At 43.5% G+C, this 22,668-nt stretch overlaps 4 protein-coding genes across 15 annotated transcripts in view; 2 read left to right on the top strand and 2 right to left on the bottom strand.

Moving 5' to 3' along the window:
- Nucleotides 1–1,841: 1,841 nt before the first annotated feature.
- Nucleotides 1,842–12,727, top strand: eppk1 (epiplakin 1). 3 transcript variants are annotated; one of them, XM_058047369.1, is made up of 3 exons: nucleotides 1,842–1,922; nucleotides 4,185–4,269; nucleotides 4,916–12,727. In XM_058047369.1, exon 3 carries the CDS (start codon nucleotides 4,936–4,938, stop codon nucleotides 12,334–12,336), a length of 7,401 nt encoding a protein of 2,466 aa, XP_057903352.1. In that variant the 5' UTR covers nucleotides 1,842–1,922; nucleotides 4,185–4,269; nucleotides 4,916–4,935; the 3' UTR covers nucleotides 12,337–12,727. The 3 variants fall into 3 exon arrangements, with proteins under 3 accessions (XP_057903352.1, XP_057903354.1, XP_057903353.1); XM_058047371.1 differs by lacking the exon at nucleotides 1,842–1,922 and adding an exon at nucleotides 2,184–3,018; XM_058047370.1 differs by lacking the exon at nucleotides 1,842–1,922 and adding an exon at nucleotides 3,080–4,090.
- A 158-nt stretch (nucleotides 12,728–12,885) lies between these two features.
- fbxl6 (F-box and leucine-rich repeat protein 6) lies at nucleotides 12,886–18,359 on the bottom strand. 4 transcript variants are annotated; one of them, XM_058047629.1, is made up of 11 exons: nucleotides 18,022–18,359; nucleotides 17,738–17,783; nucleotides 17,201–17,684; nucleotides 16,972–17,130; nucleotides 16,840–16,903; nucleotides 15,237–15,368; nucleotides 15,054–15,161; nucleotides 14,864–14,977; nucleotides 14,552–14,783; nucleotides 13,169–13,412; nucleotides 12,886–13,099 (listed from the first exon to the last, which is right to left on the bottom strand). In XM_058047629.1, exons 3-11 carry the CDS (start codon nucleotides 17,554–17,556, stop codon nucleotides 12,970–12,972), a joined length of 1,539 nt encoding a protein of 512 aa, XP_057903612.1. In that variant the 5' UTR covers nucleotides 17,557–17,684; nucleotides 17,738–17,783; nucleotides 18,022–18,359; the 3' UTR covers nucleotides 12,886–12,969. The 4 variants fall into 4 exon arrangements, with proteins under 4 accessions (XP_057903612.1, XP_057903613.1, XP_057903610.1 ...); XM_058047630.1 differs by having other exon boundaries at nucleotides 14,552–14,621; nucleotides 17,201–17,783; XM_058047627.1 differs by having other exon boundaries at nucleotides 17,201–17,783.
- A 652-nt stretch (nucleotides 18,360–19,011) lies between these two features.
- Nucleotides 19,012–20,793, top strand: LOC131102172 (G-protein coupled receptor 20-like). The gene is given in 7 exon segments (XM_058047678.1): nucleotides 19,012–19,082; nucleotides 19,198–19,289; nucleotides 19,387–19,487; nucleotides 19,548–19,611; nucleotides 19,614–19,771; nucleotides 19,844–19,922; nucleotides 19,925–20,793. Coding segments are annotated over 7 exon segments (888 nt in total). The 3' UTR covers nucleotides 20,248–20,793.
- An 849-nt stretch (nucleotides 20,794–21,642) lies between these two features.
- Nucleotides 21,643–22,668, bottom strand: part of LOC131101418 (solute carrier family 45 member 4) — a 29,057-nt gene continuing 28,031 nt past the window's right edge. For 4 of the 7 annotated variants that reach the window (XM_058046535.1, XM_058046537.1, XM_058046536.1 and 1 more), the window contains one exon: nucleotides 21,645–22,621. The gene's annotated coding sequence lies outside the window, so the exon portion shown is untranslated. Of the gene's footprint in view, nucleotides 22,622–22,668 lie in introns of all 7 variants that reach the window. The other 3 variants (XM_058046540.1, XM_058046539.1, XM_058046538.1) reach the window with 3 other exon arrangements.

Consider the following 22,668-nt stretch of genomic DNA (forward strand, 5'->3'; position numbering starts at 1 on the left):
TGTTTTAAAGCAATTTTTTAAAAATGTCGTTAAGTCCACGCCTTTTCCGAGGAACTCAAGAACAATGAAAGACCGATGCTTATCTGCTGGAATGTGACGCCCACGCTGGCGTTTCTCCTCCTCGCTGGCAATGCAGTGGAATTTGTGCACCTGGAAACACCTGCACATGCAGTGCAAAGACCATAGCGCTAGGTTTCAGTGTGAGTAACGTCCGCTTCATCAAAACCCAGACACTCACTGTCTGTTTTCTGACGCAACCCTAGGAAGCACGGAAGCTTACCTGTCAACATTTGCATTTGAAAAGCAGCACATTTGACCTTTTTGGCCCCAACTGAAGCATTTCAAGCATAATGAAATGAATTAAAATACAGGCTTTAGAAGACCCATTCAAAGGTGTTGTGATATGTAGTATTCTACACTGGCCAATAGGTGTCAGTAATGTTGGGTGGGACACACAAGCACCAGACCTGACCAACATGCTTTTATTGCTACAATGATCTCAAAACAGGCACAATAATTCCCAACTCGGGCTCTGAGCCCCTGATGTCACTTCCTGTCCACCCTCCACTCAGCTCCCCAAGTGTTGGAACACAGCAACAGACACATTTTATTTAACATTTTAACATCAAAAATTCTTCTTGTCTTCTTGTTTTCTTCTTAGTCACATTTTAGTCAGTTCTACGTATGATACTCTAGTTTTATTTGAGGAAAATTATCAAACTACCAATCAAATGTTGGTATGACATATCTAATAATATACACATGTATATATTACTGGATGTATGGATTATATATATACAGTGTTTGCCCCCTTCCTGATTTCATTATTTTTATCAAACGTACCGATTTTTTTTATAGGAGAGCTACTTTTACAGAATTAACATTTTTTGTAACGTTTATTTCCATAGCTTATTTCAAGCCAAACAAAGCCAATATACTTGTTTATATACATAAACAACATGCTGGTACCCACAACTCACCTTTTCTATTTCCCAGTGGATTTATTTCTAGTCTTCTCACATTATTCACTGAAATCCTGAATGAAAAGCAGGTTCATCCACCTCTGCTGGGGCCCCTCCAGCTGCATCCGCTGCCTTCTGAAGCGCGGATGCAGCCGACTCCCTTTTCTGTGCCAGAGAGGAGATACAATATCAGTGTGCACAAAGCCTGTTTAAGCACAGCGCAAACGCTGATTCTTTCCGCATCACCTTTGCAGCCCTTTTTGTTTTTTACGATACTACCTATTGGGGCTCTGATACTGTATGACACTTTCATACAATTTACTTATTTTTTCATGTAAGATTAACATCTACATTGACAAATGTAATCGTTGAATCATATCAAATCAAGTCATATTGTTTGTACACTGTACACTGTAGGGTTGGAACCTATCCGAGTCTTCGGGCGAGAGGCGGGGTACACCCTGGACTGGTGGCCAGCCAACCACAGGGCACATATAGACAAACAACCATTCACACTCACATTCATACCACCAATTACACCAATTAACCTGCATTTTTTGGTCTTCCTGATCTCCTGACTATGTGTGCAAATGAGCCAGACTTTGAACATCCCTGCAGTAAAGCATCAAGTGAGGGTAAATGATTTACCGCTCCTCGTTAACAACAATTTGAAAATGTCATTATGCATACACCTGTCCACCATGAGATGACATCTTTTAGCTTTGAGTTATTCTTTCAGAACACAATGGAAGCTCTGAGGAAGTAGATAAGAATTCCTGGCATCCTGACTTTGGCGAGGAAACGTCTCCGGCTGCGACTGCCTCAGAGAGGGGAGGAAGTTCCTCTGAGGGGGGAGGGACTTTGCCGCCGGGAAGGCCTTAAAAGTGACCAGCCATGACCACCCCGGGATGTCACAGCAGAAGACGTCGGCTGCTGACACGGCGAGGAGTTCGGGCTCAAGTAAGTATATTATTTCCCTACCTATGTACTGCATGTATTATGTGTGTACCGTTCTATTCATTATGTACATTTATTGTTAGAAGTGGCTTCTGACATGGGAGTTACTTTCATTCTAGCCTGAATGAGACGTGCCGCTCTGCCGGGCCAACACCCTCTCGATAAAAAACACAAAGCAAACATTCCTTCCCTCATCACCTTTGACCACACTTGTGTAAATGTTCCAAATGTTACGCATTACTCAAATGACTGCTTTGATGCTCACACGCCACTCACCTCTGATGGCTTTCACTTCTAATACTTCTTGTTCTGGGGTACTGTCTTACTTCTACTGCTCTTGTACTAGGTGTACTCTTTCACTTCTAATACTCTTGTACTGGGGTACTCTTGTACTTCTAATACTCTTGTACCCAGGGTACTGTGTTACTTTTACTACTCTTGTACTAGGTGTACTCTTTCACTTCTACTACTCTTGTACTGGGGTACTCTTGTACTTCTAATACTCTTGTACTGGGGTACTCTTGTACTTCTAATACTCTTGTACTCGGGGTACTGTGTTACTTTTACTACTCTTGTACTAGGTGTACTCTTTCACTTCTACTACTCTTGTACTAGGTGTACTCTTTCACTTCTAATACTCTTGTACTGGGGTACTCTTGTACTTCTAATAATCTTGTACTAGGGGTAGTCTTGTATTTCTACTACTCTTGTACTAGGGGTACTCTTTCACTTCTAATAATCTGTACTAGGTGTACTCTTGTACTTTTACTACTCTTGTACTAGGGGTACTCTTTCACTAGTGAATATTCATTCATTCATTTTCTACCGCTTTTCCTCACAAGGGTCGCGGGGGTTGCTGGAGCCTATCCCAGCTGTCTATAATATAGTATAATGTAATTACAATACATATAGTGTATTTATAGTCTTTATAGTCTTTTTACAATTAATCAGTCATTTATTTCTTACTTTATGGAAAGAAATGACTTATTAAATATTACAATTATGATTATTCTTGTCTCCTGTTGTGTAAATGTTGACAGGTATGATTTTAGGTTGATCCTGAGCGACTGAGTTATTAGTGGTGTACCTCCTCCATTAGGTTTGTAAAACGTGTTTTCATTTGTAGACGTGTTTTCCATCTCTCGCTCCATGAAGTCTTCTAGCTTGGGGGCTGAGGTTTGCGTGCGGTATGAAGTATTGGTGTCTTCCAGACACATCTCTAGGTCGGGCTGCACGACGCTTGTAACTCACAAGCTGACGTCAGTGAACACATCAAAGTCTTGCTGGTTTTTGTGGGATGTATGTTTTAATTGTTGCGTGTAACACGGAGGGACTGACAGCTGCTATTTGTAAAGTTGGCTGACAGGAATGATGACACATTGCTGCTGCTTGTTAGAAGGATTTTATATACAGTATATTGTATTTGTTATTATACGGTGTAAAGTTGGCGTTGTTGAACAGAATGGTTTTGGCATCAGACAGTGACTTTTGTTTGCAATGATTGCAGCAAATCCTGCTTTTGGAGGCCCGGGGTTTTCCAATGAATTGTACTTTTGATATCATTACTCAGCAATCCCTTGCCAGTTCACACTTTTAATTTCAATAACACCCCTATCGTCACCTTTACATGCTATTACCCAATATACTGTAGGTGGCATAATAATAAGGCATATAACATATAAAAAACCTGTTTACGACCTTCTTCAGGGAATACACTTTATTCTACATTATTAGAGCCCTCTTGACATGAAATAATGACAATGGCCTTTATCCGTCACCCTTAGTTACCTTTACACTCCAATCCAAGATAGTAGCCATAATAAGACATTTAAGCCTTGAAACATTGACAAAGTGTGTGTGTGTGTGTGTGCACATGCGACTTTGTCAAACAAGGCTGCCGGTGAGCTGCTGTGTGTGTTGCACAAACACACTCGATGCTCCAGCCCACTCTGAGATGTGTACAGACATGCGGGTGGTTGGGCCTGTAGGTTCTCATTGTGATGTCGTCATTGCCACAACAACAAAGCCATTTCACACCTTTAGTCCACTAAGATGAAGAATGACGACTTTAAACATAGACCTTCTCATTAGCATTCACTTGGGAAAAAACGACTTGGATAGTTGACGGGCAGATCTTAGCATCTTGTCATTACGGATCAATGCCATAAAAGGTGATACTACGAGTCGATAATGAGGTGACATTTAAATGACAACATTAATTATCGGCAGCAGCCAATGAGCAAGCTTGTCTTATCTCCTCCACAGGTACAGATAAATATACACACAAAGCGTCTTGGATTCTGGCACAACCAAAGGTTTCCAGCACACGCAAAAGGAAACGTAACTTCAGGTGTGTATTTTCATATTTTTCCTTCAAGTCATTTAGAGTCTTATTTCTGTACAGCCTCCACCTCTGTCTGGAGTATGCTTGGTCACTTCTTGATCCTTTCATCGTTCTTTGTCAAGGTTGAGTGCATGATGTTTGATGTAAAAATTATTGCAAAAATATTGTAAAATGAATGTGAGTGTGAATGGTTGTTTGTCTACATGTGCCCTGTGATTGGCTGGCCACCAGTCCAGGGTGTACCCCGCCTCTTGCCCAAAGTCAGCTGGGATAGGCTCCAGCACCCATGCGACCCTCGTGGGGATAAGCGGTAGAAAATGAATGAATTAATTTAACATGCTACAGCGGAGGTGTCCACAATGTTGTGGCTTGATTTTGAACCCGAATGAGAACATGACAAAGGGGGATTAGGGACAGTTAGCAGAGCATAACATGCATATTTTGATATATAGTGGATTGGTTTTTATTTTTATAAAGAAAAGTTGAAAATCACAGTGGCACGCCAATCCTTCCATTTTTGTGTCTGCGGTTCATGGTGGAATGCGTTAGGACACCTCTGCTCTACAACATTAATATTTATTACTACTGTATGACTACTGCTGGTTGAAAACAATATTCAAACCAATTTTCAGCATATGTTTTTGTTACACAGGTGTAGCCTATTAGGCCAAGATGGAGTCTATTAACCAAAACCAGAACATGAACGCTAAATTCCATGGACCAGTGGCGGGTATTTATCTGGAGGCGACCAAGGAGAAGATCACCATATACCAAGCCATGAAAAAACGCCTGCTCAAACCAGGAACAGCGTTGGCCCTGCTTGAAGCACAAGCTGCCACCGTGGGCATTGTAGACCCGGTGAACAACCGAATATTACCTGTGGCGGACGCCGTCAAAGAGGAGCTACTTGGACCCGAGATGAGAGAGAAGCTCCTGATGGCAGAAAAAGCTGTCACTGGCTATGTGGACCCATACACTAACGGAACCATATCTGTGTTCCAAGCTATGCAGAAGGATTTAGTGCCAAGAGATTACGGCTTGAGGCTCCTGGAAGCACAGTTAGCCACCAAAGGCCTGTTTGATCCCGTTGCAAAGACACATCTTCCTGTTGACTCAGCCATCCAGAAAGGCTACTATGAAAAAGGTCTGTTGGATGACCAGATGTCCGAGTTGAAGGTGTTTTACAATCCAAGCACACAAGAACACGTCAACTATAAAAAACTCTTGGAGAAATGCATTGTGGAACCTGACACAGGCCTGCTACTTCTACCTGTCTTCATCACCTTCAAAGGTCTGAGACGAGGCATTTCCTCAACACAACTTCTCGATTCCAAGATCATTGACAAAGACATTTATGATGATCTGCAGAAGGGAAAGACCACGACTCAACATGTGATGCTGATAGAGAGGGTGAGGGAGTATCTTGAAGGTAAAGGCAGCATTGCAGGCATCGCAATACTCTCCACCAGTCAGAAAATGAGCATTTATGAAGCCATGAAGAATCACATTCTGATGCCTGGAACGGCACTAGTTCTACTGGAGGCACAAGCTGCAACTGGATTCATGATTGATCCTGTAGAAAATAAAAAATTCACAGTGGACCAGGCTGTGAAAAACAAACTCTTTGGCCCGGAATATTACACTAAGCTCCGCTCCGCTGAACGAGCAGTAACTGGATACAAAGACCCGTACACAGGGGAAATTATTTCCCTGTTTCAAGCTCTTTCAAAGGATCTCATCGTGAAGGAACATGGGATCCGCCTACTTGAGGCGCAAATCGCCACAGGCGGAATAATCGACCCAATCAACAGCCACAGACTTCCCACAGAGGTGGCCTTCAAAAGAGGATATTTTGATGAAGAAATGAACACCATATTGGAGGATTCAGGAGACGACACAAAGGGATTCTTTGACCCAAACACAGAGGAGAACCTAACTTATCTTCAGCTGATAGAGAGGTGTGTCATTGATCCTGTCACTGGACTGTGCCTCCTTCCTCTTCGTGACAAATCTGATGGATTCAATTTCAGCTTCATTGACTACCAAACTAAGATGGTCTTGAAGAAAAAGAAGGTGAGTGTGACATGTGGCAAGTACATGGGGATGACTGTATCACTGTGGGAACTGCTGATGTCAGAATACTTTAATGAAGAACAGCGTAAGGACATTATACGGAAGTACATACAGGAAAAGCTCACTATCGAGATGATTATCTCAACCGTTATGGAAATCATAGAGACATCTGTTAAAACAACAAAGGTTGTCTTTGAAGGCATCAGAGAAACTGTCACAGCCAAACAGCTGGTAGAGGCTGATATCATTAGCCAGGAGGTCCTCGATGATCTGAAAAAAGGAAAGAAGTCTGTCAAGGAAGTTATAGAGGATCAAAACGTAAGTGTGTACCTTCAGGGGAAAGACAGCATTGCTGGTGTTCTTCTTCCTGACTCCCAAATCCTGACTATCTACCAGGCCAGACAGAAGGGGAAATTAATGCCGGGAACAGCTCTGATATTACTTGAGGCACAGGCAGCAACAGGGTTCATCATTGATCCCATAGGAAACAGGAAGTTTTCCGTGGATGATGCAGTCAAAGCCAAGGTTGTTGGTCCTGACATGTGCCAAAAGCTGCGCTCTGCAGAGAAGGCGGTGACAGGCTACAAAGACCCATATGATGGGAAAACAATCTCTTTGTTCCAAGCCATGCAAAAAGACCTCATCTTAAAAGATCATGGAATTCGACTCTTGGAGGCACAAATTGCCACCGGTGGGATCATTGATCCAGTAAACAGCCATCGCATTCCAGTCCAAGTAGCTTACAGGAGGGGCTACTTTAATGAGGAGATGAATGAGATCCTGAGTGATCCCAGTGATGACACCAAAGGATTCTTTGACCCCAACACCCACGAGAATCTCACGTACTTGCAGCTCATGTCCAGATGTGTCACAGACCCCAGCACTGGACTCTGCCTTCTGCCACTCAAAGGCAGAAGTAACAAAGTCAACATAGACGATACCATGAAGGAGCTCTTCAGGACGACAACTGTTTCAGTCAGGTATGGCCGATTCAAGGGTAAGCACACAACGCTGTGGGATCTTATCAATTCAGAGTATCTGTCAGAGGAAAAAAGACAGGAGATTTTCAGAATGTTCAAGTCACGGAAAATCACAATTGAGGAAATCATTGTGCTTATTTTAGACATCATTGACAGCAAGGAGATAAAACAGCAAGAAGGGCTGAGCTTCAAAGGCCTGAGGGGAGAGGTTTCTGTTGTGGATCTTTTGGAGCTTGAAATAGTGGATGAAAAAACATACAGCAGCTTAATTGATGGAAAGATTAGGAGCACTGATGTGTTGAAAATGGACAGCGTGCGAGCCTACCTGCAAGGGACGAGTTGTGTGGCTGGGGTGATACTGCAGTCCTCCAACCAGAAGCTAAGCATCTGGGATGCACAGAGAAATGCTATCCTAACACCCGGCACCGCTCTTTGCCTCCTTGAAGCACAAGCAGCCACAGGGTTCATTGTTGATCCTCTGGCAAACAAAAAGCTGACAGTGGAACAAGCGTTCAGGGAGAAGTTAATTGGTCCGCAGATGTATGAAAAGCTTTTATCAGCAGAGAAGGCTGTAACTGGTTACATTGATCCATACACTGGCCAAAAGATTTCTCTTTTCCAAGCCTTGCAGAAGGATCTCATTGTGAAAGAGCATGGCATTCGTTTACTTGAAGCCCAAATTGCCACAGGAGGCATCATTGATCCCTTAAAGTGTCTTCATCTCCCTCTTGAGGTCGCATATAGGAAAGGTTATTTTGATGAAGAACTTAATCAAATTCTGTTGGACCCGACTGATGACACAAAGGGATTTTTTGACCCAAATACCAAAGAGAATCTGACATATTTGGAAATGTTAGCTAGATGTGTAAAAGATAAGGAAACCGGATTGTTTCTCTTGCCAATGACTGGTACACCAAAAGCTTCAAGGACAAATGTGAAAATGTACACTGATGGCCAGATTAAACAGGAGTTTGTCGAGACAACCGTGAGCATATCAGTTGGACACTTTGCGGGAAAATCTGTTTCCCTTTGGGACTTGCTCCACTCTGGCTATTTCACTCAAGACCAGCGCCTTGAACTGATTGAAAAATTCCGAGCAAGAAAGGTTAGCATCCACAACATAATCACAATTGTCATTTCAACAATTGAGAAACTGGTGAAGAGTGAAACCCCCCAAATAATCATGGGCCTCAGAAAGCCTGTGTCTGCCAAACAACTGCTCGATTCTGGCATTCTTAATGCTGATATGTTCAAACAAATCGAAGAAGAGAAAGTGACTCTTGAAGAAGTTGGCCAGCGTGAGCATGTGAGACGATACCTGAATGGAACCACAAGCATTGCTGGGGTTAAAATGTATCCATCCCAGACAGTTGTGAGCATATATGCTGCACAGCAGGACGGTGTGTTGAGTCATGGCATTGCACTTTTACTTCTTGAAGCACAGGCATCAACAGGATGGGTTATTGATCCTCTCAAGAATAAGTTCTACACTGTTGATCAAGCTGCCCGAGAGGAAGTAATTGGACCAGATGTACATCAGCAGCTTCTGTTAGCTGAACGAGCTGTCACTGGCTATAAAGATCCCTACACTGAAGCAACAATATCCTTATATGAGGCCATGGATGAACAGCTCATTCAAAGAAGTGGTGGCATCCGTCTTCTTGAAACACAAATAGCAACAGGTGGAATAATAGACCCAAATTTGAGCACCAGGCTTCCTGTTGACGTGGCCGTCAAAAAGAGGCTTCTGGATGATGAACTCAGAAATCTTCTGCTGAGCTCCACTGATGAAACAAAGGGGTATTTTGACCCAAATACCAAAGAAAAAATATCCTACCTGGAGCTAATGCAGAGATGTGAAAACGATCCAGAAACTGGACTACTTCTTCTACCATTGCAAAAAGAGAAATCCAACATTCTTCACACAGACGAACAGATACAACTCGAGTTTCAAAACACAACATTTGTCATGACTGCCGGGAAATTCAAAAACAAAAAAGTGACATTATGGGAAGTGTTGTTGTCTGAATATATATCCCAACATAAAAAGGAACAGCTCGTGCGGCAATATAAGACTGGTACCATGACGACTGATGAATTAATTGAAATACTCACAGTCATCATTACAGAGGTGTCATCTAAAGAAATAAAGTTCAAAGGACTGAGGAAGCAGGTGTCTGCAAGTGAGTTGTTTGAGTCCAAGATCATCTCAAAAGACATTTTTACACAAATCATACAAGGGGAAGTAACTGAAGAAAATGTAAACAAAATGGAGTCCATACAGAAGTATCTTAGAGCTACAAACTGTATAGCTGGTGTCAGAGTTGAGTCTACAAAGACGGTTATGAGCATATATGAAGCAAAGACGAGAGGCCTGCTGACCCCCGGTACGTCTCTTGTGTTAGTGGAAGCACAAGCTGCCACTGGCTTTGTCATTGACCCACTCAAGAACAAGAAACTTACGGTAGAAGAAGCTGTGGCCCAGGGAGTGGTTGGTCGTGAGTGGAAAAACAAACTACTCTCAGCAGAACGAGCAGTTACAGGATACACAGACCCCTACACTGGTGAGACGATCTCCTTATTCCAGGCATTGATGAAGGATCTCATCGTCAAAGATCATGGCATTCGTCTCCTTGAAGCTCAAATTGCCACAGGAGGCATCATTGACCCAGTACACAGTCACAGAGTGCCAGTGCAGGTGGCTTACCAAAGAGGATACTTTGACGAGGAAATGAACCAGATCTTGTCTGACCCAGATGATGACACAAAGGGTTTTTTTGATCCCAACACACAAGAGAACCTCACCTATCTCCAACTAATAGAGAGGTGTGTCACTGACCCAATGACAGGCCTCAACTTACTCTCAATTGTAAAGAAAGGCGAGTTCTATTTCTTTGTTGATGAGGCCACAAAACTCATTCTGAAATCTACGACAACCACCAAAGCAGGAGGCAAGTACCAAGGAATGACAGTGTCTCTGTGGGATCTGCTCTACTCCAGATACATCAATGAGGCTAAGAGGAGAGAACTTGTTCAGCAGTACAAGTCTGGAGCCATCACAATCCAACGCTTTCTGGAGATCACCTTGATGATCATTCAGCAGCAGACAACCACCACCTCATCATCAGTCGTCACATGTGTGACACCAGAAACAACACTGGACAGCAGCAACTCAAAAACCACCATCACCACCACCGTCACAGAGACCACAGACATTGAAAACTTCCATGGAATAAGGAAGGATGTCAGCGCATCAGAGTTGCTTGAATCAAAAATCATCGATGAGGACGTCTACAAAAATCTCTCCGCAGGAAAAGTCACAGTTGAGCAAGTGAGTCAAATGTACTCTGTCCGCAAGTACCTGGAGGGGACAAACAGCATTGCAGGAGTGTACTCACAGTCAACCAAGGAGATCCTGAGCATCTACGAAGCCAAATCCAGAGGCTGGCTGACTCCTGGTACGTCTCTGGTTCTGTTGGAAGCCCAAGCGGCCACTGGCTTTGTCATTGACCCGGTCAACAACAACAAACTTTCTGTAGAAGAAGCTGTGGCCCAGGGAGTGGTTGGCAGCGAGTTTAAAAACAAACTACTCTCAGCAGAACGAGCAGTCACAGGATACAGAGACCCTTACACTGAGAAAACAATCTCTTTGTTCCAGGCCCTGAAAAAAGATCTGATAGTCAAAGATCATGGAATCCGTCTCCTTGAAGCTCAAATTGCCACAGGAGGCATCATTGACCCAGTACACAGTCACAGAGTGCCAGTGCAGGTGGCTTACCAAAGGGGATACTTTGACGAGGAAATGAACCAGATTCTGTCTGATCCAGATGATGACACCAAGGGCTTTTTTGATCCCAACACACAAGAGAATCTCACTTATCTTCAACTAATTGAGAGATGTATCACAGACCCCTCCACTGGACTTAGTTTGTTGGTTATTGTGAAGAAAGGGGAGTTCTATTTCTTTGTTGATGAGGCCACAAAACTCATTCTGAAATCTACGACAACCACCGAAGCAGGAGGCAAGTACCAAAGAATGACAGTGTCTCTGTGGGATCTGCTCTACTCCAGATACATCACTGAGGCTAAGAGGAGAGAACTTGTTCAGCAGTACAAGTCTGGAGCCATCACAATCCAACGCTTTCTGGAGATCACCTTGATGATCATTCAGCAGCAGACAACCACCACCTTATCATCAGTCGTCACATGTGTGACACCAGAAACAACACTGGACAGCAGCAACTCAAAAACCACCATCACCACCACCGTCACAGAGACCACAGACATTGAAAACTTCCATGGAATAAGGAAGGATGTCAGCGCATCAGAGTTGCTTGAATCAAAAATCATCGATGAGGACGTCTACAAAAATCTCTCCGCAGGAAAAGTCACAGTTGAGCAAGTGAGTCAAATGTACTCTGTCCGCAAGTACCTGGAGGGGACAAACAGCATTGCAGGAGTGTACTCACAGTCAACCAAGGAGATCCTGAGCATCTACGAAGCCAAATCCAGAGGCTGGCTGACTCCTGGTACGTCTCTGGTTCTGTTGGAAGCCCAAGCGGCCACTGGCTTTGTCATTGACCCGGTCAACAACAACAAACTTTCTGTAGAAGAAGCTGTGGCCCAGGGAGTGGTTGGCAGCGAGTTTAAAAACAAACTACTCTCAGCAGAACGAGCAGTCACAGGATACAGAGACCCTTACACTGAGAAAACAATCTCTTTGTTCCAGGCCCTGAAAAAAGATCTGATAGTCAAAGATCATGGAATCCGTCTGCTTGAAGCTCAAATTGCCACAGGAGGCATCATTGACCCAGTACACAGTCACAGAGTGCCAGTGCAGGTGGCTTACCAAAGAGGATACTTTGACGAGGAAATGAACCAGATTCTGTCTGATCCAGATGATGACACCAAGGGCTTTTTTGATCCCAACACACAAGAGAACCTCACCTATCTCCAACTTATAGAGAGGTGTGTCACTGACCCCTCCACTGGACTGAGTTTGCTCCCGTTGCACAAGTAAAAAGCAACTTTAACTTTTGCTCTTGTACTTTGTTTGCATCTTGATATATACTGTCATGAATACATTTTTTAATCTGATTGCACTGAATACTTTTCTTATAATTTTATAAAAAATACTTTATAATTTTGAAAAAAATACAGGACATTGGTGTGTTTTTAATTACCAGCAACATACCTTTGTTTCATTGTGATAAGGAGTGATTGAGATCCAAACGCCATTCTATCCATTCAATCACTTTTAGTTTTAGTTGAAGTTTACCAAGCCCTTTTCTATAATTTTGAGATAAATGTGAGAACTAATTCTTGTTTTCATTGAAATAATTAAATATTTTAAACATGTTTTCCTGCGTTGTTGAAAAATCAGCGATTGAATAAATGAATGTGAGAACTTATTCTTGTTTTTTATTTAAATAATTATGCCCACATATATATTAAAATGATCCTTTATGTCCAGTATATTCAAATATGAGCCTAATAGAGGGAAAATTGAAGTACACATACAATGTTGTCCGGTAAAAAACATACACACACACACAACAATAGAGGAATGTATAGATTTATTGTTATTTCCCTGTAACAATAGCAATATTTCCATCTGGACAGACTGTTATTGTACACCATTATCATTTACACACTACTCCAACTTGTCCAGCAACTGTCGAATGTCTTCTTGTCCACGATAAATCCTCTTCAGTCCTCTTGGAAGATATCGACAGGAAGACAGATTGAGATAGTTGAGTGCCGTTGTTTGGCTGATGAGTGGTCTGCAAACAGTAGAGACGATGGTAAAACTAGTAAATGGGAAGTACGTTCAGTCCATGCGTTCCTGGTACCTGAGGGCACATGTCGTGATCCTGGTCCCGCTCAGGTTGAGTGAACGCAGAGTGTTGCCTTCAGTGGCTCGAGCAAGGTGGGACATGGCGACCTCCAGGTCCTCCTCTGAGAAGAGCTGATTGGCGATGTCCAGCTGTTGCAGTGTCTGGTTCCACTTCTGCGTCACCATGTGGAGGCCCTTCTTCAGGGACGACGAACCACCGTGGCTGCTGAAATATTGTCCCCAGAACAGACATTCCAGCTCTGCCGGGCACAAAGTAAGCACCATTCATTAGAAATAAACACAATCCAGATTTCACAAGGTGGAAATAGAAAACATTTAAAAATTACCGTATTTTCTGGACTATAATTCGTACCAGAGTGTAAATCGTACAAGGCCAAAAATAAACAATGGGGTCGAATAAAACATACATAAGTCGCACTGGAGCATAAGTCGCATTTTTTGCGGGTAATTTATTTTACAAACTACTTGACCAAAACAGACATTAAGACATCAAGTTCTAACAATAAAAGAATAGAGAACAGGCTGAATAGGCGTAAGATATGCTAACGCAATGCTTATTCAGCTCCACGAAAAATAAACATGAACAGAAAAGGTGTCCAGTGTTTATGTAACATCAACAGGTTTTTCATTAATAAGTCGCTCTACGTCGCAGGAACAGCCAAACTATGAAAATATGGTATTTGTATTTTTTTTAATTGTCTTTTTTTTCCTCATAATTAAAACCCATAATGAATGAAATTCCAATAAAAGAAATGTATTTTAAAACATATTAAAAATGTTTTTATCATACAATTAAAAAAACAACAAAACAAAACAAAGACACTACAAACATTGACATTGGCAATAAAAGCGATTGTTGTAATTATTAGTTATGTTTAGAACTCTACCTTCTTCTCCTCACTCGCCACAGAATCCAGGTTTAAGTCCTAAATCTTCCTGACACACTTACTAAGCACATTGTACATAAAGAAAATATAGCTACTCATCACTACTGAATGATAATATAAAATGATTCATTGACAGATGGAATCTGAATCTAGCCAAAACTAAATTATTGCATCTCAGCATACAATTATGGTGCATTCAAGAACTGTGGGTCAGCTATTGAAGCAAAACAGTGTCAGTGTCAGCTTTGTGTCAGACGTGGAAAAGCAAATCATGAGTGCAAAATGTTATAATTAATAAATAACTGAGTAAATTCACAATTACCAATATAAAATGAATGGCCAACAGGTCACACTCTAGGCACCCTGAACTAATCTTTCCTTCTCCACCACCAATGAAGAGAATGCTTTTTCATCAAAATAAAAATAGAATAGATAAAAATATTCCTCACTACATATACAAAACAAGGCTAGAGTAAAAACCTTTTCATTACCATGACAGGGCAAAGCCGCAAGACCAGCCGACGTGATTCGCGAGCAGCCGCGCAGGTCCAGCACTCGCAGCTGGGTGGAGGCAAACAGAATGTCCCACAAGTCTTTGTCGTTCATGTAGGAGTAAGATGTGGTGGCAATACAGAGCTCCTCCAGTGAGGGGAAGCCCAATGACAATTCGGTGCCGCTACGCATGGTCTTGTGCAGAGGTCGGACGTTCAGCATCCGGAAAGTCTGACATCAAGTACAATCGGTGGATGGATATGCCGTGCGAGTAGTCAGGAAATAATCCTCCAAACAAATATTGTATTTACCTTAAGTTTGGGGCATGCAGTCTGTAGCGCCTGGATGCAAATGGGAAGTTCGCCATCTTTACTGTCCAGCTTCGTGTTGACCTCCAACAACTCCAGATCACGACAGCATCCCCTCTGAAAGGCCAAAACACGGTGAACGCTTTGATGCTATGATGCTTTGCACACATCCACGTGAGAAACATGTTCTTACAGAGATGGCAGTCAACAGTCGGTCATTCTTCAGGCCGTGAGTGAACCAAATCTGTCTTATCTGACATCCGTAGAGTTCCAGGTAACTCAGAAGACCCTCCACCTGAAACTACAGCACAAAATAATATGTATACACTCACATAAACGTGAATTATGCAACAAAGGGGTGGGAAACAAGAATTACCTCTGTGTACTGGAGGTTTAAGCTCTGCAGAGAGCGGCTGTGCAGGCCGAGGCTTTGGAAGCCCACCTCCGTCAGGCCCGAGCAGTAGGAGAGTGTGAGGGCACCAAGATGAGGGCAGAACTTGGACACGACCTACATGTCATCATCATGTCACAAACAAGGTGGAATTATTAACCTGAATTATTTGTTATTTATTTGATTGACAGACTCATCACAAAATGACGCATACCTCTAGGCCAGGGGTGTCCAAACCGAGGGTTGCATGCTAAAAAAATATGTTGGGCCACTTGGATATGAACTCCATTCATTCATTCATTTTCTACCGCTTATCCTCACGAGGGTCCTCGCGGAAGGTGCTGGAGCCTATCCCAGCTGTCTTCGGGGGAGAGGCGGGGTAAACCCTGGACTGGTGGCCAGCCAATCGCAGGGCACATATAGACAAACAACCATTCCCACTCACATTCATACCTATGGACAATTTGGAGTGGCCAATTAACCTGGCATGTTTTTGGAATGGGGGAGCAAACCGGAGTACCCGGAGAAAACCCATGCAGGCACGGGGAGAACATGCAAACTCCACATAGAGATGGCCGAGCGTGATTGAACTCAGGTCTCCTAGCTGTGAGGTCTGCGCGATAACCACTCCTCCACCGTGCAGCCTGAAGAACTCCAATTTCCTCCTAAGGTTTCGTTAGGGTTTTCAATATTATTTAATGTAATCAAACAAACACCCCCTCCCCAAATGCCTCTATGGAAAATATAAAAAGTGCATGTCTTCAGAGCCTTTCTTGGGGGAGCCACATGATCTTGTAGCTCCCCCATGTGGTTACGGCCTTAAACAACAGCATAAAGTGTTCATACCTGACGCTCTTTACACTGTATCATTTTACTTCCACTATGTGCTGACCAAAAAAAAAGAAGCAGAGACCACACTTTTGACATCCCTGATTTAACAGCCCTTCATCAAGGTCAAACATGCAACATGACCTCAAATCACGAGAGCAACCGCAACCTATTTAGCTTGTTAGCTTCTTTGTGAAAACACATAAGTCGACAATGGTAATTAAAGAGAGAAGGGGAGTTGATTCAAGTAATTGATGGGCTTAAACCTGCATTGTATGGTGAGTAAACAATGACAATTGAAGATTGAAGATTTTATTTTGAATGGGTGTTGCTTACTTTGTGCCTGACAGAGCTGGAGAAACAGCTCTTGTTTTGTAAATGTTGATCCGAAATCGGTGCAGAAGGCGTTCATGTAGGTTCATTCACACTCACATTCATACCAATGGACAATTTGGAATCGCCAATCAGCACCCCCCGCGACCCTCGTGAGGATAAGCGGTAGAAAATGAATGAATGGATGAATGAATACACATCATGCCACACAGAAGTTTGCAAGGCGAGGAATGAGTCAACATATGCTCCAGCGATGCGTATTTAGCCTTTTCAAGGGTCAAAATGGGTGCAGAGTACCAAAATGTTTACATGTTGGCAAGTCTAAAGTCCTTAATGCATGTTTGTATCGGCACTGAAACATTATCAGTATCATGCACACATCACAATAACTCAATTCTAAGTGTGAGTATATGTTTTGGTGACTTACATCTACTGCATAGTTGACATTCTTGGTCCAGTGATGGAGGGAGAACTCTCGCAGTTGTGAGAATCTAAGAAAGCAAATATTTTTTTGTGCTGAATTCGACACAGCTCATCCAAATACCAAATCCTCATTTACCTCTTCTGTGCCAGCCAGTCTATCGTGTACTTGATTTTGCTCTCGGTTTTCGGGAGCTGAGTCTTCCCCGTTGTGATCCAGCAGTGGCCGAGTGAGACCTTTCGCCACAGGATGGGGCTGGAGGCGGCAACGTTCCACAGGCGACAGACTCTCCCTACCCTATGTGACAAACACAACCCAGCTTTGCAATGCCATTATTTATGTCAGAGAGGTGCAAAAGTAAAACTACCTGCACAGAAATGGCACAGCGCCATCTTGGGTAACCACCATCTTGAAAATATTGACCAGCACCTCCTCTGGAAGCATTTGCCCCCAACTGTGGTCACTTGGTGCCTCCAGTACAAACTCAGGGATCTCCTCTTTTTGCTTGACAACCGGTGCACTCATCAACTTTTTTCTCTTAGTTGGAATGCTTTTCCCTTTTCCTTTAGTCACCTTCCTCTTTTTGCATCCCTTCCTCTTGGGGGCCCAGGCAGAGCCGTCATATTGAGCGGTGCTGCTGGATATCACTAAGAGCATGTCCTCACCCTCGTGGACAGTGTAGTTGGGCTGAGCCACCCTGTTCACTCTGGCCTTCTTCTTCATTTTAGCCTTTTGAGGCTGACTAGAGTTCCTATTCAAAGTAGAATTTTTTTGTGACGTTTCTCCATCTCTTACTTGGCTGGACGCATTCAATTTACAGGCACCAGCGTCCTTGTCATCTTCGCTGTGGACTGAAAGTGCCCCATCAGCAGAGGCCATTGTGATGATGTTATCTTGTCTTTACCTCAAGCTTGATCCAGAGAAAAGCAGACAATGGTGAAGCTGTCCATCTGAAAACAGAATGGGAGTCATGTGAGCAGGCTTGAGAGGATCCTTTGATTAATTCATTGTCCAAGAAAAGTAGATTCGGGATTAACTCATTGTTATTTCTTTTGGATCTTTAATTAAACACAAACCTCAATAACTATGACCTCAATCCTAAGGCGAGTGCTCCATTACTTTCAAGGTGATACGGCATTTTGTTTGTAATCATAAAATATGATTATGTTAGTCGTATTATTAAATTACCTTGAAGCTCTTGTGGTTGAACCATATTGCCAGACCCAAACGTTTAAGACAGATTCAGTAAAAAAAAGAAAAACCCGGAACTACTAACTTTTCATAACACAACACAAGACAAAGCCAAATTGACAGGCTAGCGCTACAGCTAGCTAAAGAAAGCTAACTACAACACGCGGCATTAAGACAAAAATCGTTAATTCCTTAAGCGTGAGCCGACGTTAAATAGTATCAACCATCCTATTTTAAAAGATACGTTATTTCAGTAGTTTACAATATATTGTCCAAGCCTCAATGAGCTGTTCTGCAGTTGCTACTAAACGACTAGCATAAGGAGCGCTATGCATAAGAATCCTGCGATTGGTGGAACGTTTGCCTAAGGCCCGCCTTTCATGGTATTGTCCAATCACAATGTGGTGTTTTCTTCCGGGGTTCAACGACCAGCAAAGACGCGTTGCAGTGGTGTGGGACTTTTGTTACGGTAAAAGAAAAAAAGATTAACGTTTCAAATGTTATTCGGATAGCCTGCATGCTATTTAGTCATACAGAAAGTGTACAGCAGCAGCACTAAATAGAGAGTGTTCGATCATCAGAATGCTGTCTTTGATGCTAACTTTAGCTGCTGGTGTGGCTGCTAAACAATTGTAATATTGTATAATATTATATATTATATAAATATATATAATATAAATATATATGATTATTAATATTTTATATTAATATTGTGACAACAATTTACGGTGTTTGTTGACAGAAAGTGCTGGAAATGGAGGCGAACGGAAGTCACTCTCTCAGTGGAAAAACAGCTGTAACTGAAGATAACTTAAGTACAAAGACGTGGATATTGCACTACTGAAATGACCCTGACCTAATCAGCCAGTGTTTGTATTTTTCAGGAGATGAGTATTACTGGAAGCTGACAGCAGAATTTATTGGTCCTCAGTCGGGGGAAGGATTGGACCTCGGTAAAGAAACAGAATATTAATTCAAGTCGGGCTGATGAAGGAGGACAATAACGTCCCATGGATTGCAGTCATTGATTGGCTGAAGAGGATCTTCCCAGCTCACCGGTCAGCTGACTTCTGGCAGCTAATTGAAAGAGGCAGTACAGCGAACTTGAGTTTGGAAGGTGAGGCCAGGCTGACATTTCTGGAAACGTAGTATGTCAACTGTAACTTCTGTCAGCCCCATATGCAACAGCATCGAAGTGGAACGGGAACATCTTTTGAAAATGAAAGACTTTTCCGAACAGGCCAAATCTATCGAAGTGACGAACGGTTTGATTCGGAGTTGAGCAACTTTGTGACGAAGGAGAGGATTTCCCCGATCAACTTGCTCACTTGGCTTAGAAACGTCAACTCGGAATTTGGAAAGATGGGAAAATTGTGAACTCGGGGGCGCCCTACCTGCACAAGGTAGCTCACCTGGACATGCAGCTGTACCGCGACTTCTACGCCGTGTGGGTCTCCCTCATGGTGAGGCCATGCAGGAAACCCTGAAAAGTGTGTGTCTTGCATAACGATGTGACCTCACAGGCGTGCAACAGCGTGATGCTCGTTCTGGGCGTGCCCCTCAACAGCCTGGCTCTGTACATCTTCTGCGGCCACCGCCGCTCGCAGTCGGCAGCATCAGTATTGACCGCTACCTGGCTGTGGTGCACGCCTCAAGCACGCAGCATCCGTGGCGGAGCGCAGGTGCGGCCGGGTGCGTCAGTGTGGCCGTCTGAACTCCAGCGGTGGTGGTCACCTACTCTTTCCAGGTCAGTGCACACACACACACACACACATACACAGACACTCACAATACATTCGAAATGTTAACCCTGTTACAGACCAATGCACTAGAGCTGAGCACCTCCTGCGCCCTCCTTCCTGCCCTCCTCATCCTGGAGTTCCTCCTCACGCTCCTCTCATCCGGCGGGGTTTGATGGCCCACCAGCACAGACGAGGGAGAAGGGCACGCGCCGTCAGGCTGCTGACCGCCGTCCTCCTCATCTTCACCGTCTGCTTCACGCCCTTCCACGTCCGCCAGGTGCTGGTGTACTTCGGCGTCCACACGGGAGCGGGGGGGCACCCCGGCACGGGTGACGTGCTGGCTTACCATGTCACCGTGACACTGAGCAGCCTGATCAGCTGCCTGGATCAGGTGGTTTACTGCCTGATGACAGACAGCTTCAAGAGGGTGTGGAGCAGGGGTGCTCACACTTTTTCAGCAGGCGAGCTACTTTTAAAATGACCGAGTCAAAATGATCTACCCACTACAAAAATGCAAAACATCTATTTATTTTCAAATGCATTGAGGATTATTTGTACGTACAATGTATGTTGATGTACCTTACATAACCAAATGAGCCAATATTGCAAAACACATAATTAACTATTAAAATGTTTTGTAATTACCTGAGTTTACTTTGATGACTTGCACTGAATTGAACCAGCCAGGGATGCATAGTCCGGACAGTAGCTGCTGATAGCCAGCCTCAAGCACACTTCCAAATGTTTATCAGTCATGGATAATATCCGTATCACAATATCCGTATAATATTCCATATCCGTATGGAAGTGATATGTTTTTTGCCTTTTTACTTGGTCCAGTTTTTGCCTTTTTACTTGGTCCAGCTCCTTCACTCATTTTAGTGACCATAAACTTTAGCGAGGGCTTTAAAATCTCGCAATTCGCCGACTAGCTTAGCACTTTGCATCGTTGTTTAAGCATGAGCGGTGACCTAAAGGTCAAAATTCAGTTGTCATCTGATTGGTTGTCCTGTATGTCAATCAAGTAACGGGGATGGATGATAGGCTGACATCGTAAGTTCTGCTGCACTTAGAGACGTTGTTTGATTTGATTGGTCGCCCGAATGGCAACATTCTGTCACTTGATTGATATCAATCAAGTGACGGCATTGATGCTGGGATGATATTTTTTTAATGTCACGCCGCGATCGACCAGCGATCGACCAGTACCACCTCCGCGATCGACCGGTAGCTCGCGATCGACTTAATGAGCACCCCTGGTGTGGAGAACCCGCAGGAAAGGAGCACCGGCGCTGCGTTGGCGATAACTCACCAGGGTGGCTACGCTCACGCTGACCAGAGCGCCCACGTCTGCCGGCGTCATGGAGCAGAAACATGGACATGAGTGATGGAAGGATCTTCTTCTCAATCTTTGACGCATTTCCTCAGTGAAGCAAATATCCACTTATTGTTTTGATTTGCATTTCTGTTTTAGACCAGGGTCACCAACCTTTGGGGAACTGACACTTACTTCTTGGGTCCTGAATACCAAGGGGTACCAGTTTGATACACACTTCTCAAATATTAATTGACGGTGCCAACAGCGTCTAGCATTGAATAATAACCAGGTTACTCACATTTATAAGCCACACTGTTAATTGGACATCAAATGTTAAGACAACTCTAAAATCTGCGCGGCTGCCCTGGTGCATTCATGTGCCTGTGGCAGTGGTAGGGAGTGAAAGAATACTGGCTTACACCAGAGATTTTCGAGGACCAGACAACGCCACCCTGGGAATTTCACCCAGAGAGTCAATTTCTTTTTTTTCCCTTTCCCTCTTAAGGCATACACAGGTTCATTATACTCATGAGGCTGGAGACATGGTTCACATTATAAAAAAAAAATTAATAGATTTTATTAAGTTAAGTTAACATCCGTTTAAAATACCACACACAAGAAGGGGAAGAGGGAAACCTAATCAGGTGCTGAGGCTTACCAGGTGGACAATGGGCTAGTGAAGGGGGGAGGGATCCACCCAAAACAACTCAAAAAGCACCCAGTCACACGTGACACACTCACACAGGGTTGTGCAAAGAAAACCAATCCCAGAGGAGCACCGCACACGGAAGGCGGGGATACCGCCACCCAGACCACCAGCACCACCACCACCGATCCTCAGCAACTGAAAAGGGAATAAAACAATTAGTGGGGTCAAAAACAAAATAAAGCAATTAAACAAAAAGTAACAAAATTGTACTAACTAAATTAAAGGTAGAGCCACTAAACACAAATTAAACAAGCAAAACAACATGATAAACAAAAGAAGAACTATTCAAGGAAAATCCACCCAATTCCCAAAATCAAATAAAACAACTAGACTAGAAAATATAACTAAGTCAAAATAACCCTAAAACAAAAGGTAAACCTATAAAAATAATCTAAACAAGAGCAAAACCTATACAATTGTAACTAAACAAAAAGGGATCTACAACCCCACCATTAAAACACACACATAAAAGCGGAATTCTATAATAATAATAGAAATTGCACGTAGTGTCCGTCAGGAGAGGCCGAGCGGCCTGGCAAGTCAGTCACAGCCCAGCACGCGGGCCGACCACAGCAGGCAGAGCAGTCCAGAGCGCAGACAGAGGCCACCAGCGCCAAGCTCCCAGCCAGGCGAAGCCACAAGACCGAGCAGCAGCGGGACAGGTCAGCGGCAAGCCGCAGCACAGCGGCGGGAAAGCAGCCAGCCAAGGCAAGCAGCGGATGCGCAGACGAAGCAACGAGAGCAACCACAGAGACAGAACAGCGGAGACAAAGCAGTGGAGACAAAACAGCGGAGTTCTCAGACGGCTGGCATTCAGGCAGATTACACCTATCGCAGATGTTAAAATTAATTATAAGGCCGACGATGATGCGGTT

The sequence above is a fragment of the Doryrhamphus excisus genome, chromosome 14 (genome assembly GCF_030265055.1).
Source record: "Doryrhamphus excisus isolate RoL2022-K1 chromosome 14, RoL_Dexc_1.0, whole genome shotgun sequence".
NCBI lineage: Eukaryota > Metazoa > Chordata > Actinopteri > Syngnathiformes > Syngnathidae > Doryrhamphus > Doryrhamphus excisus.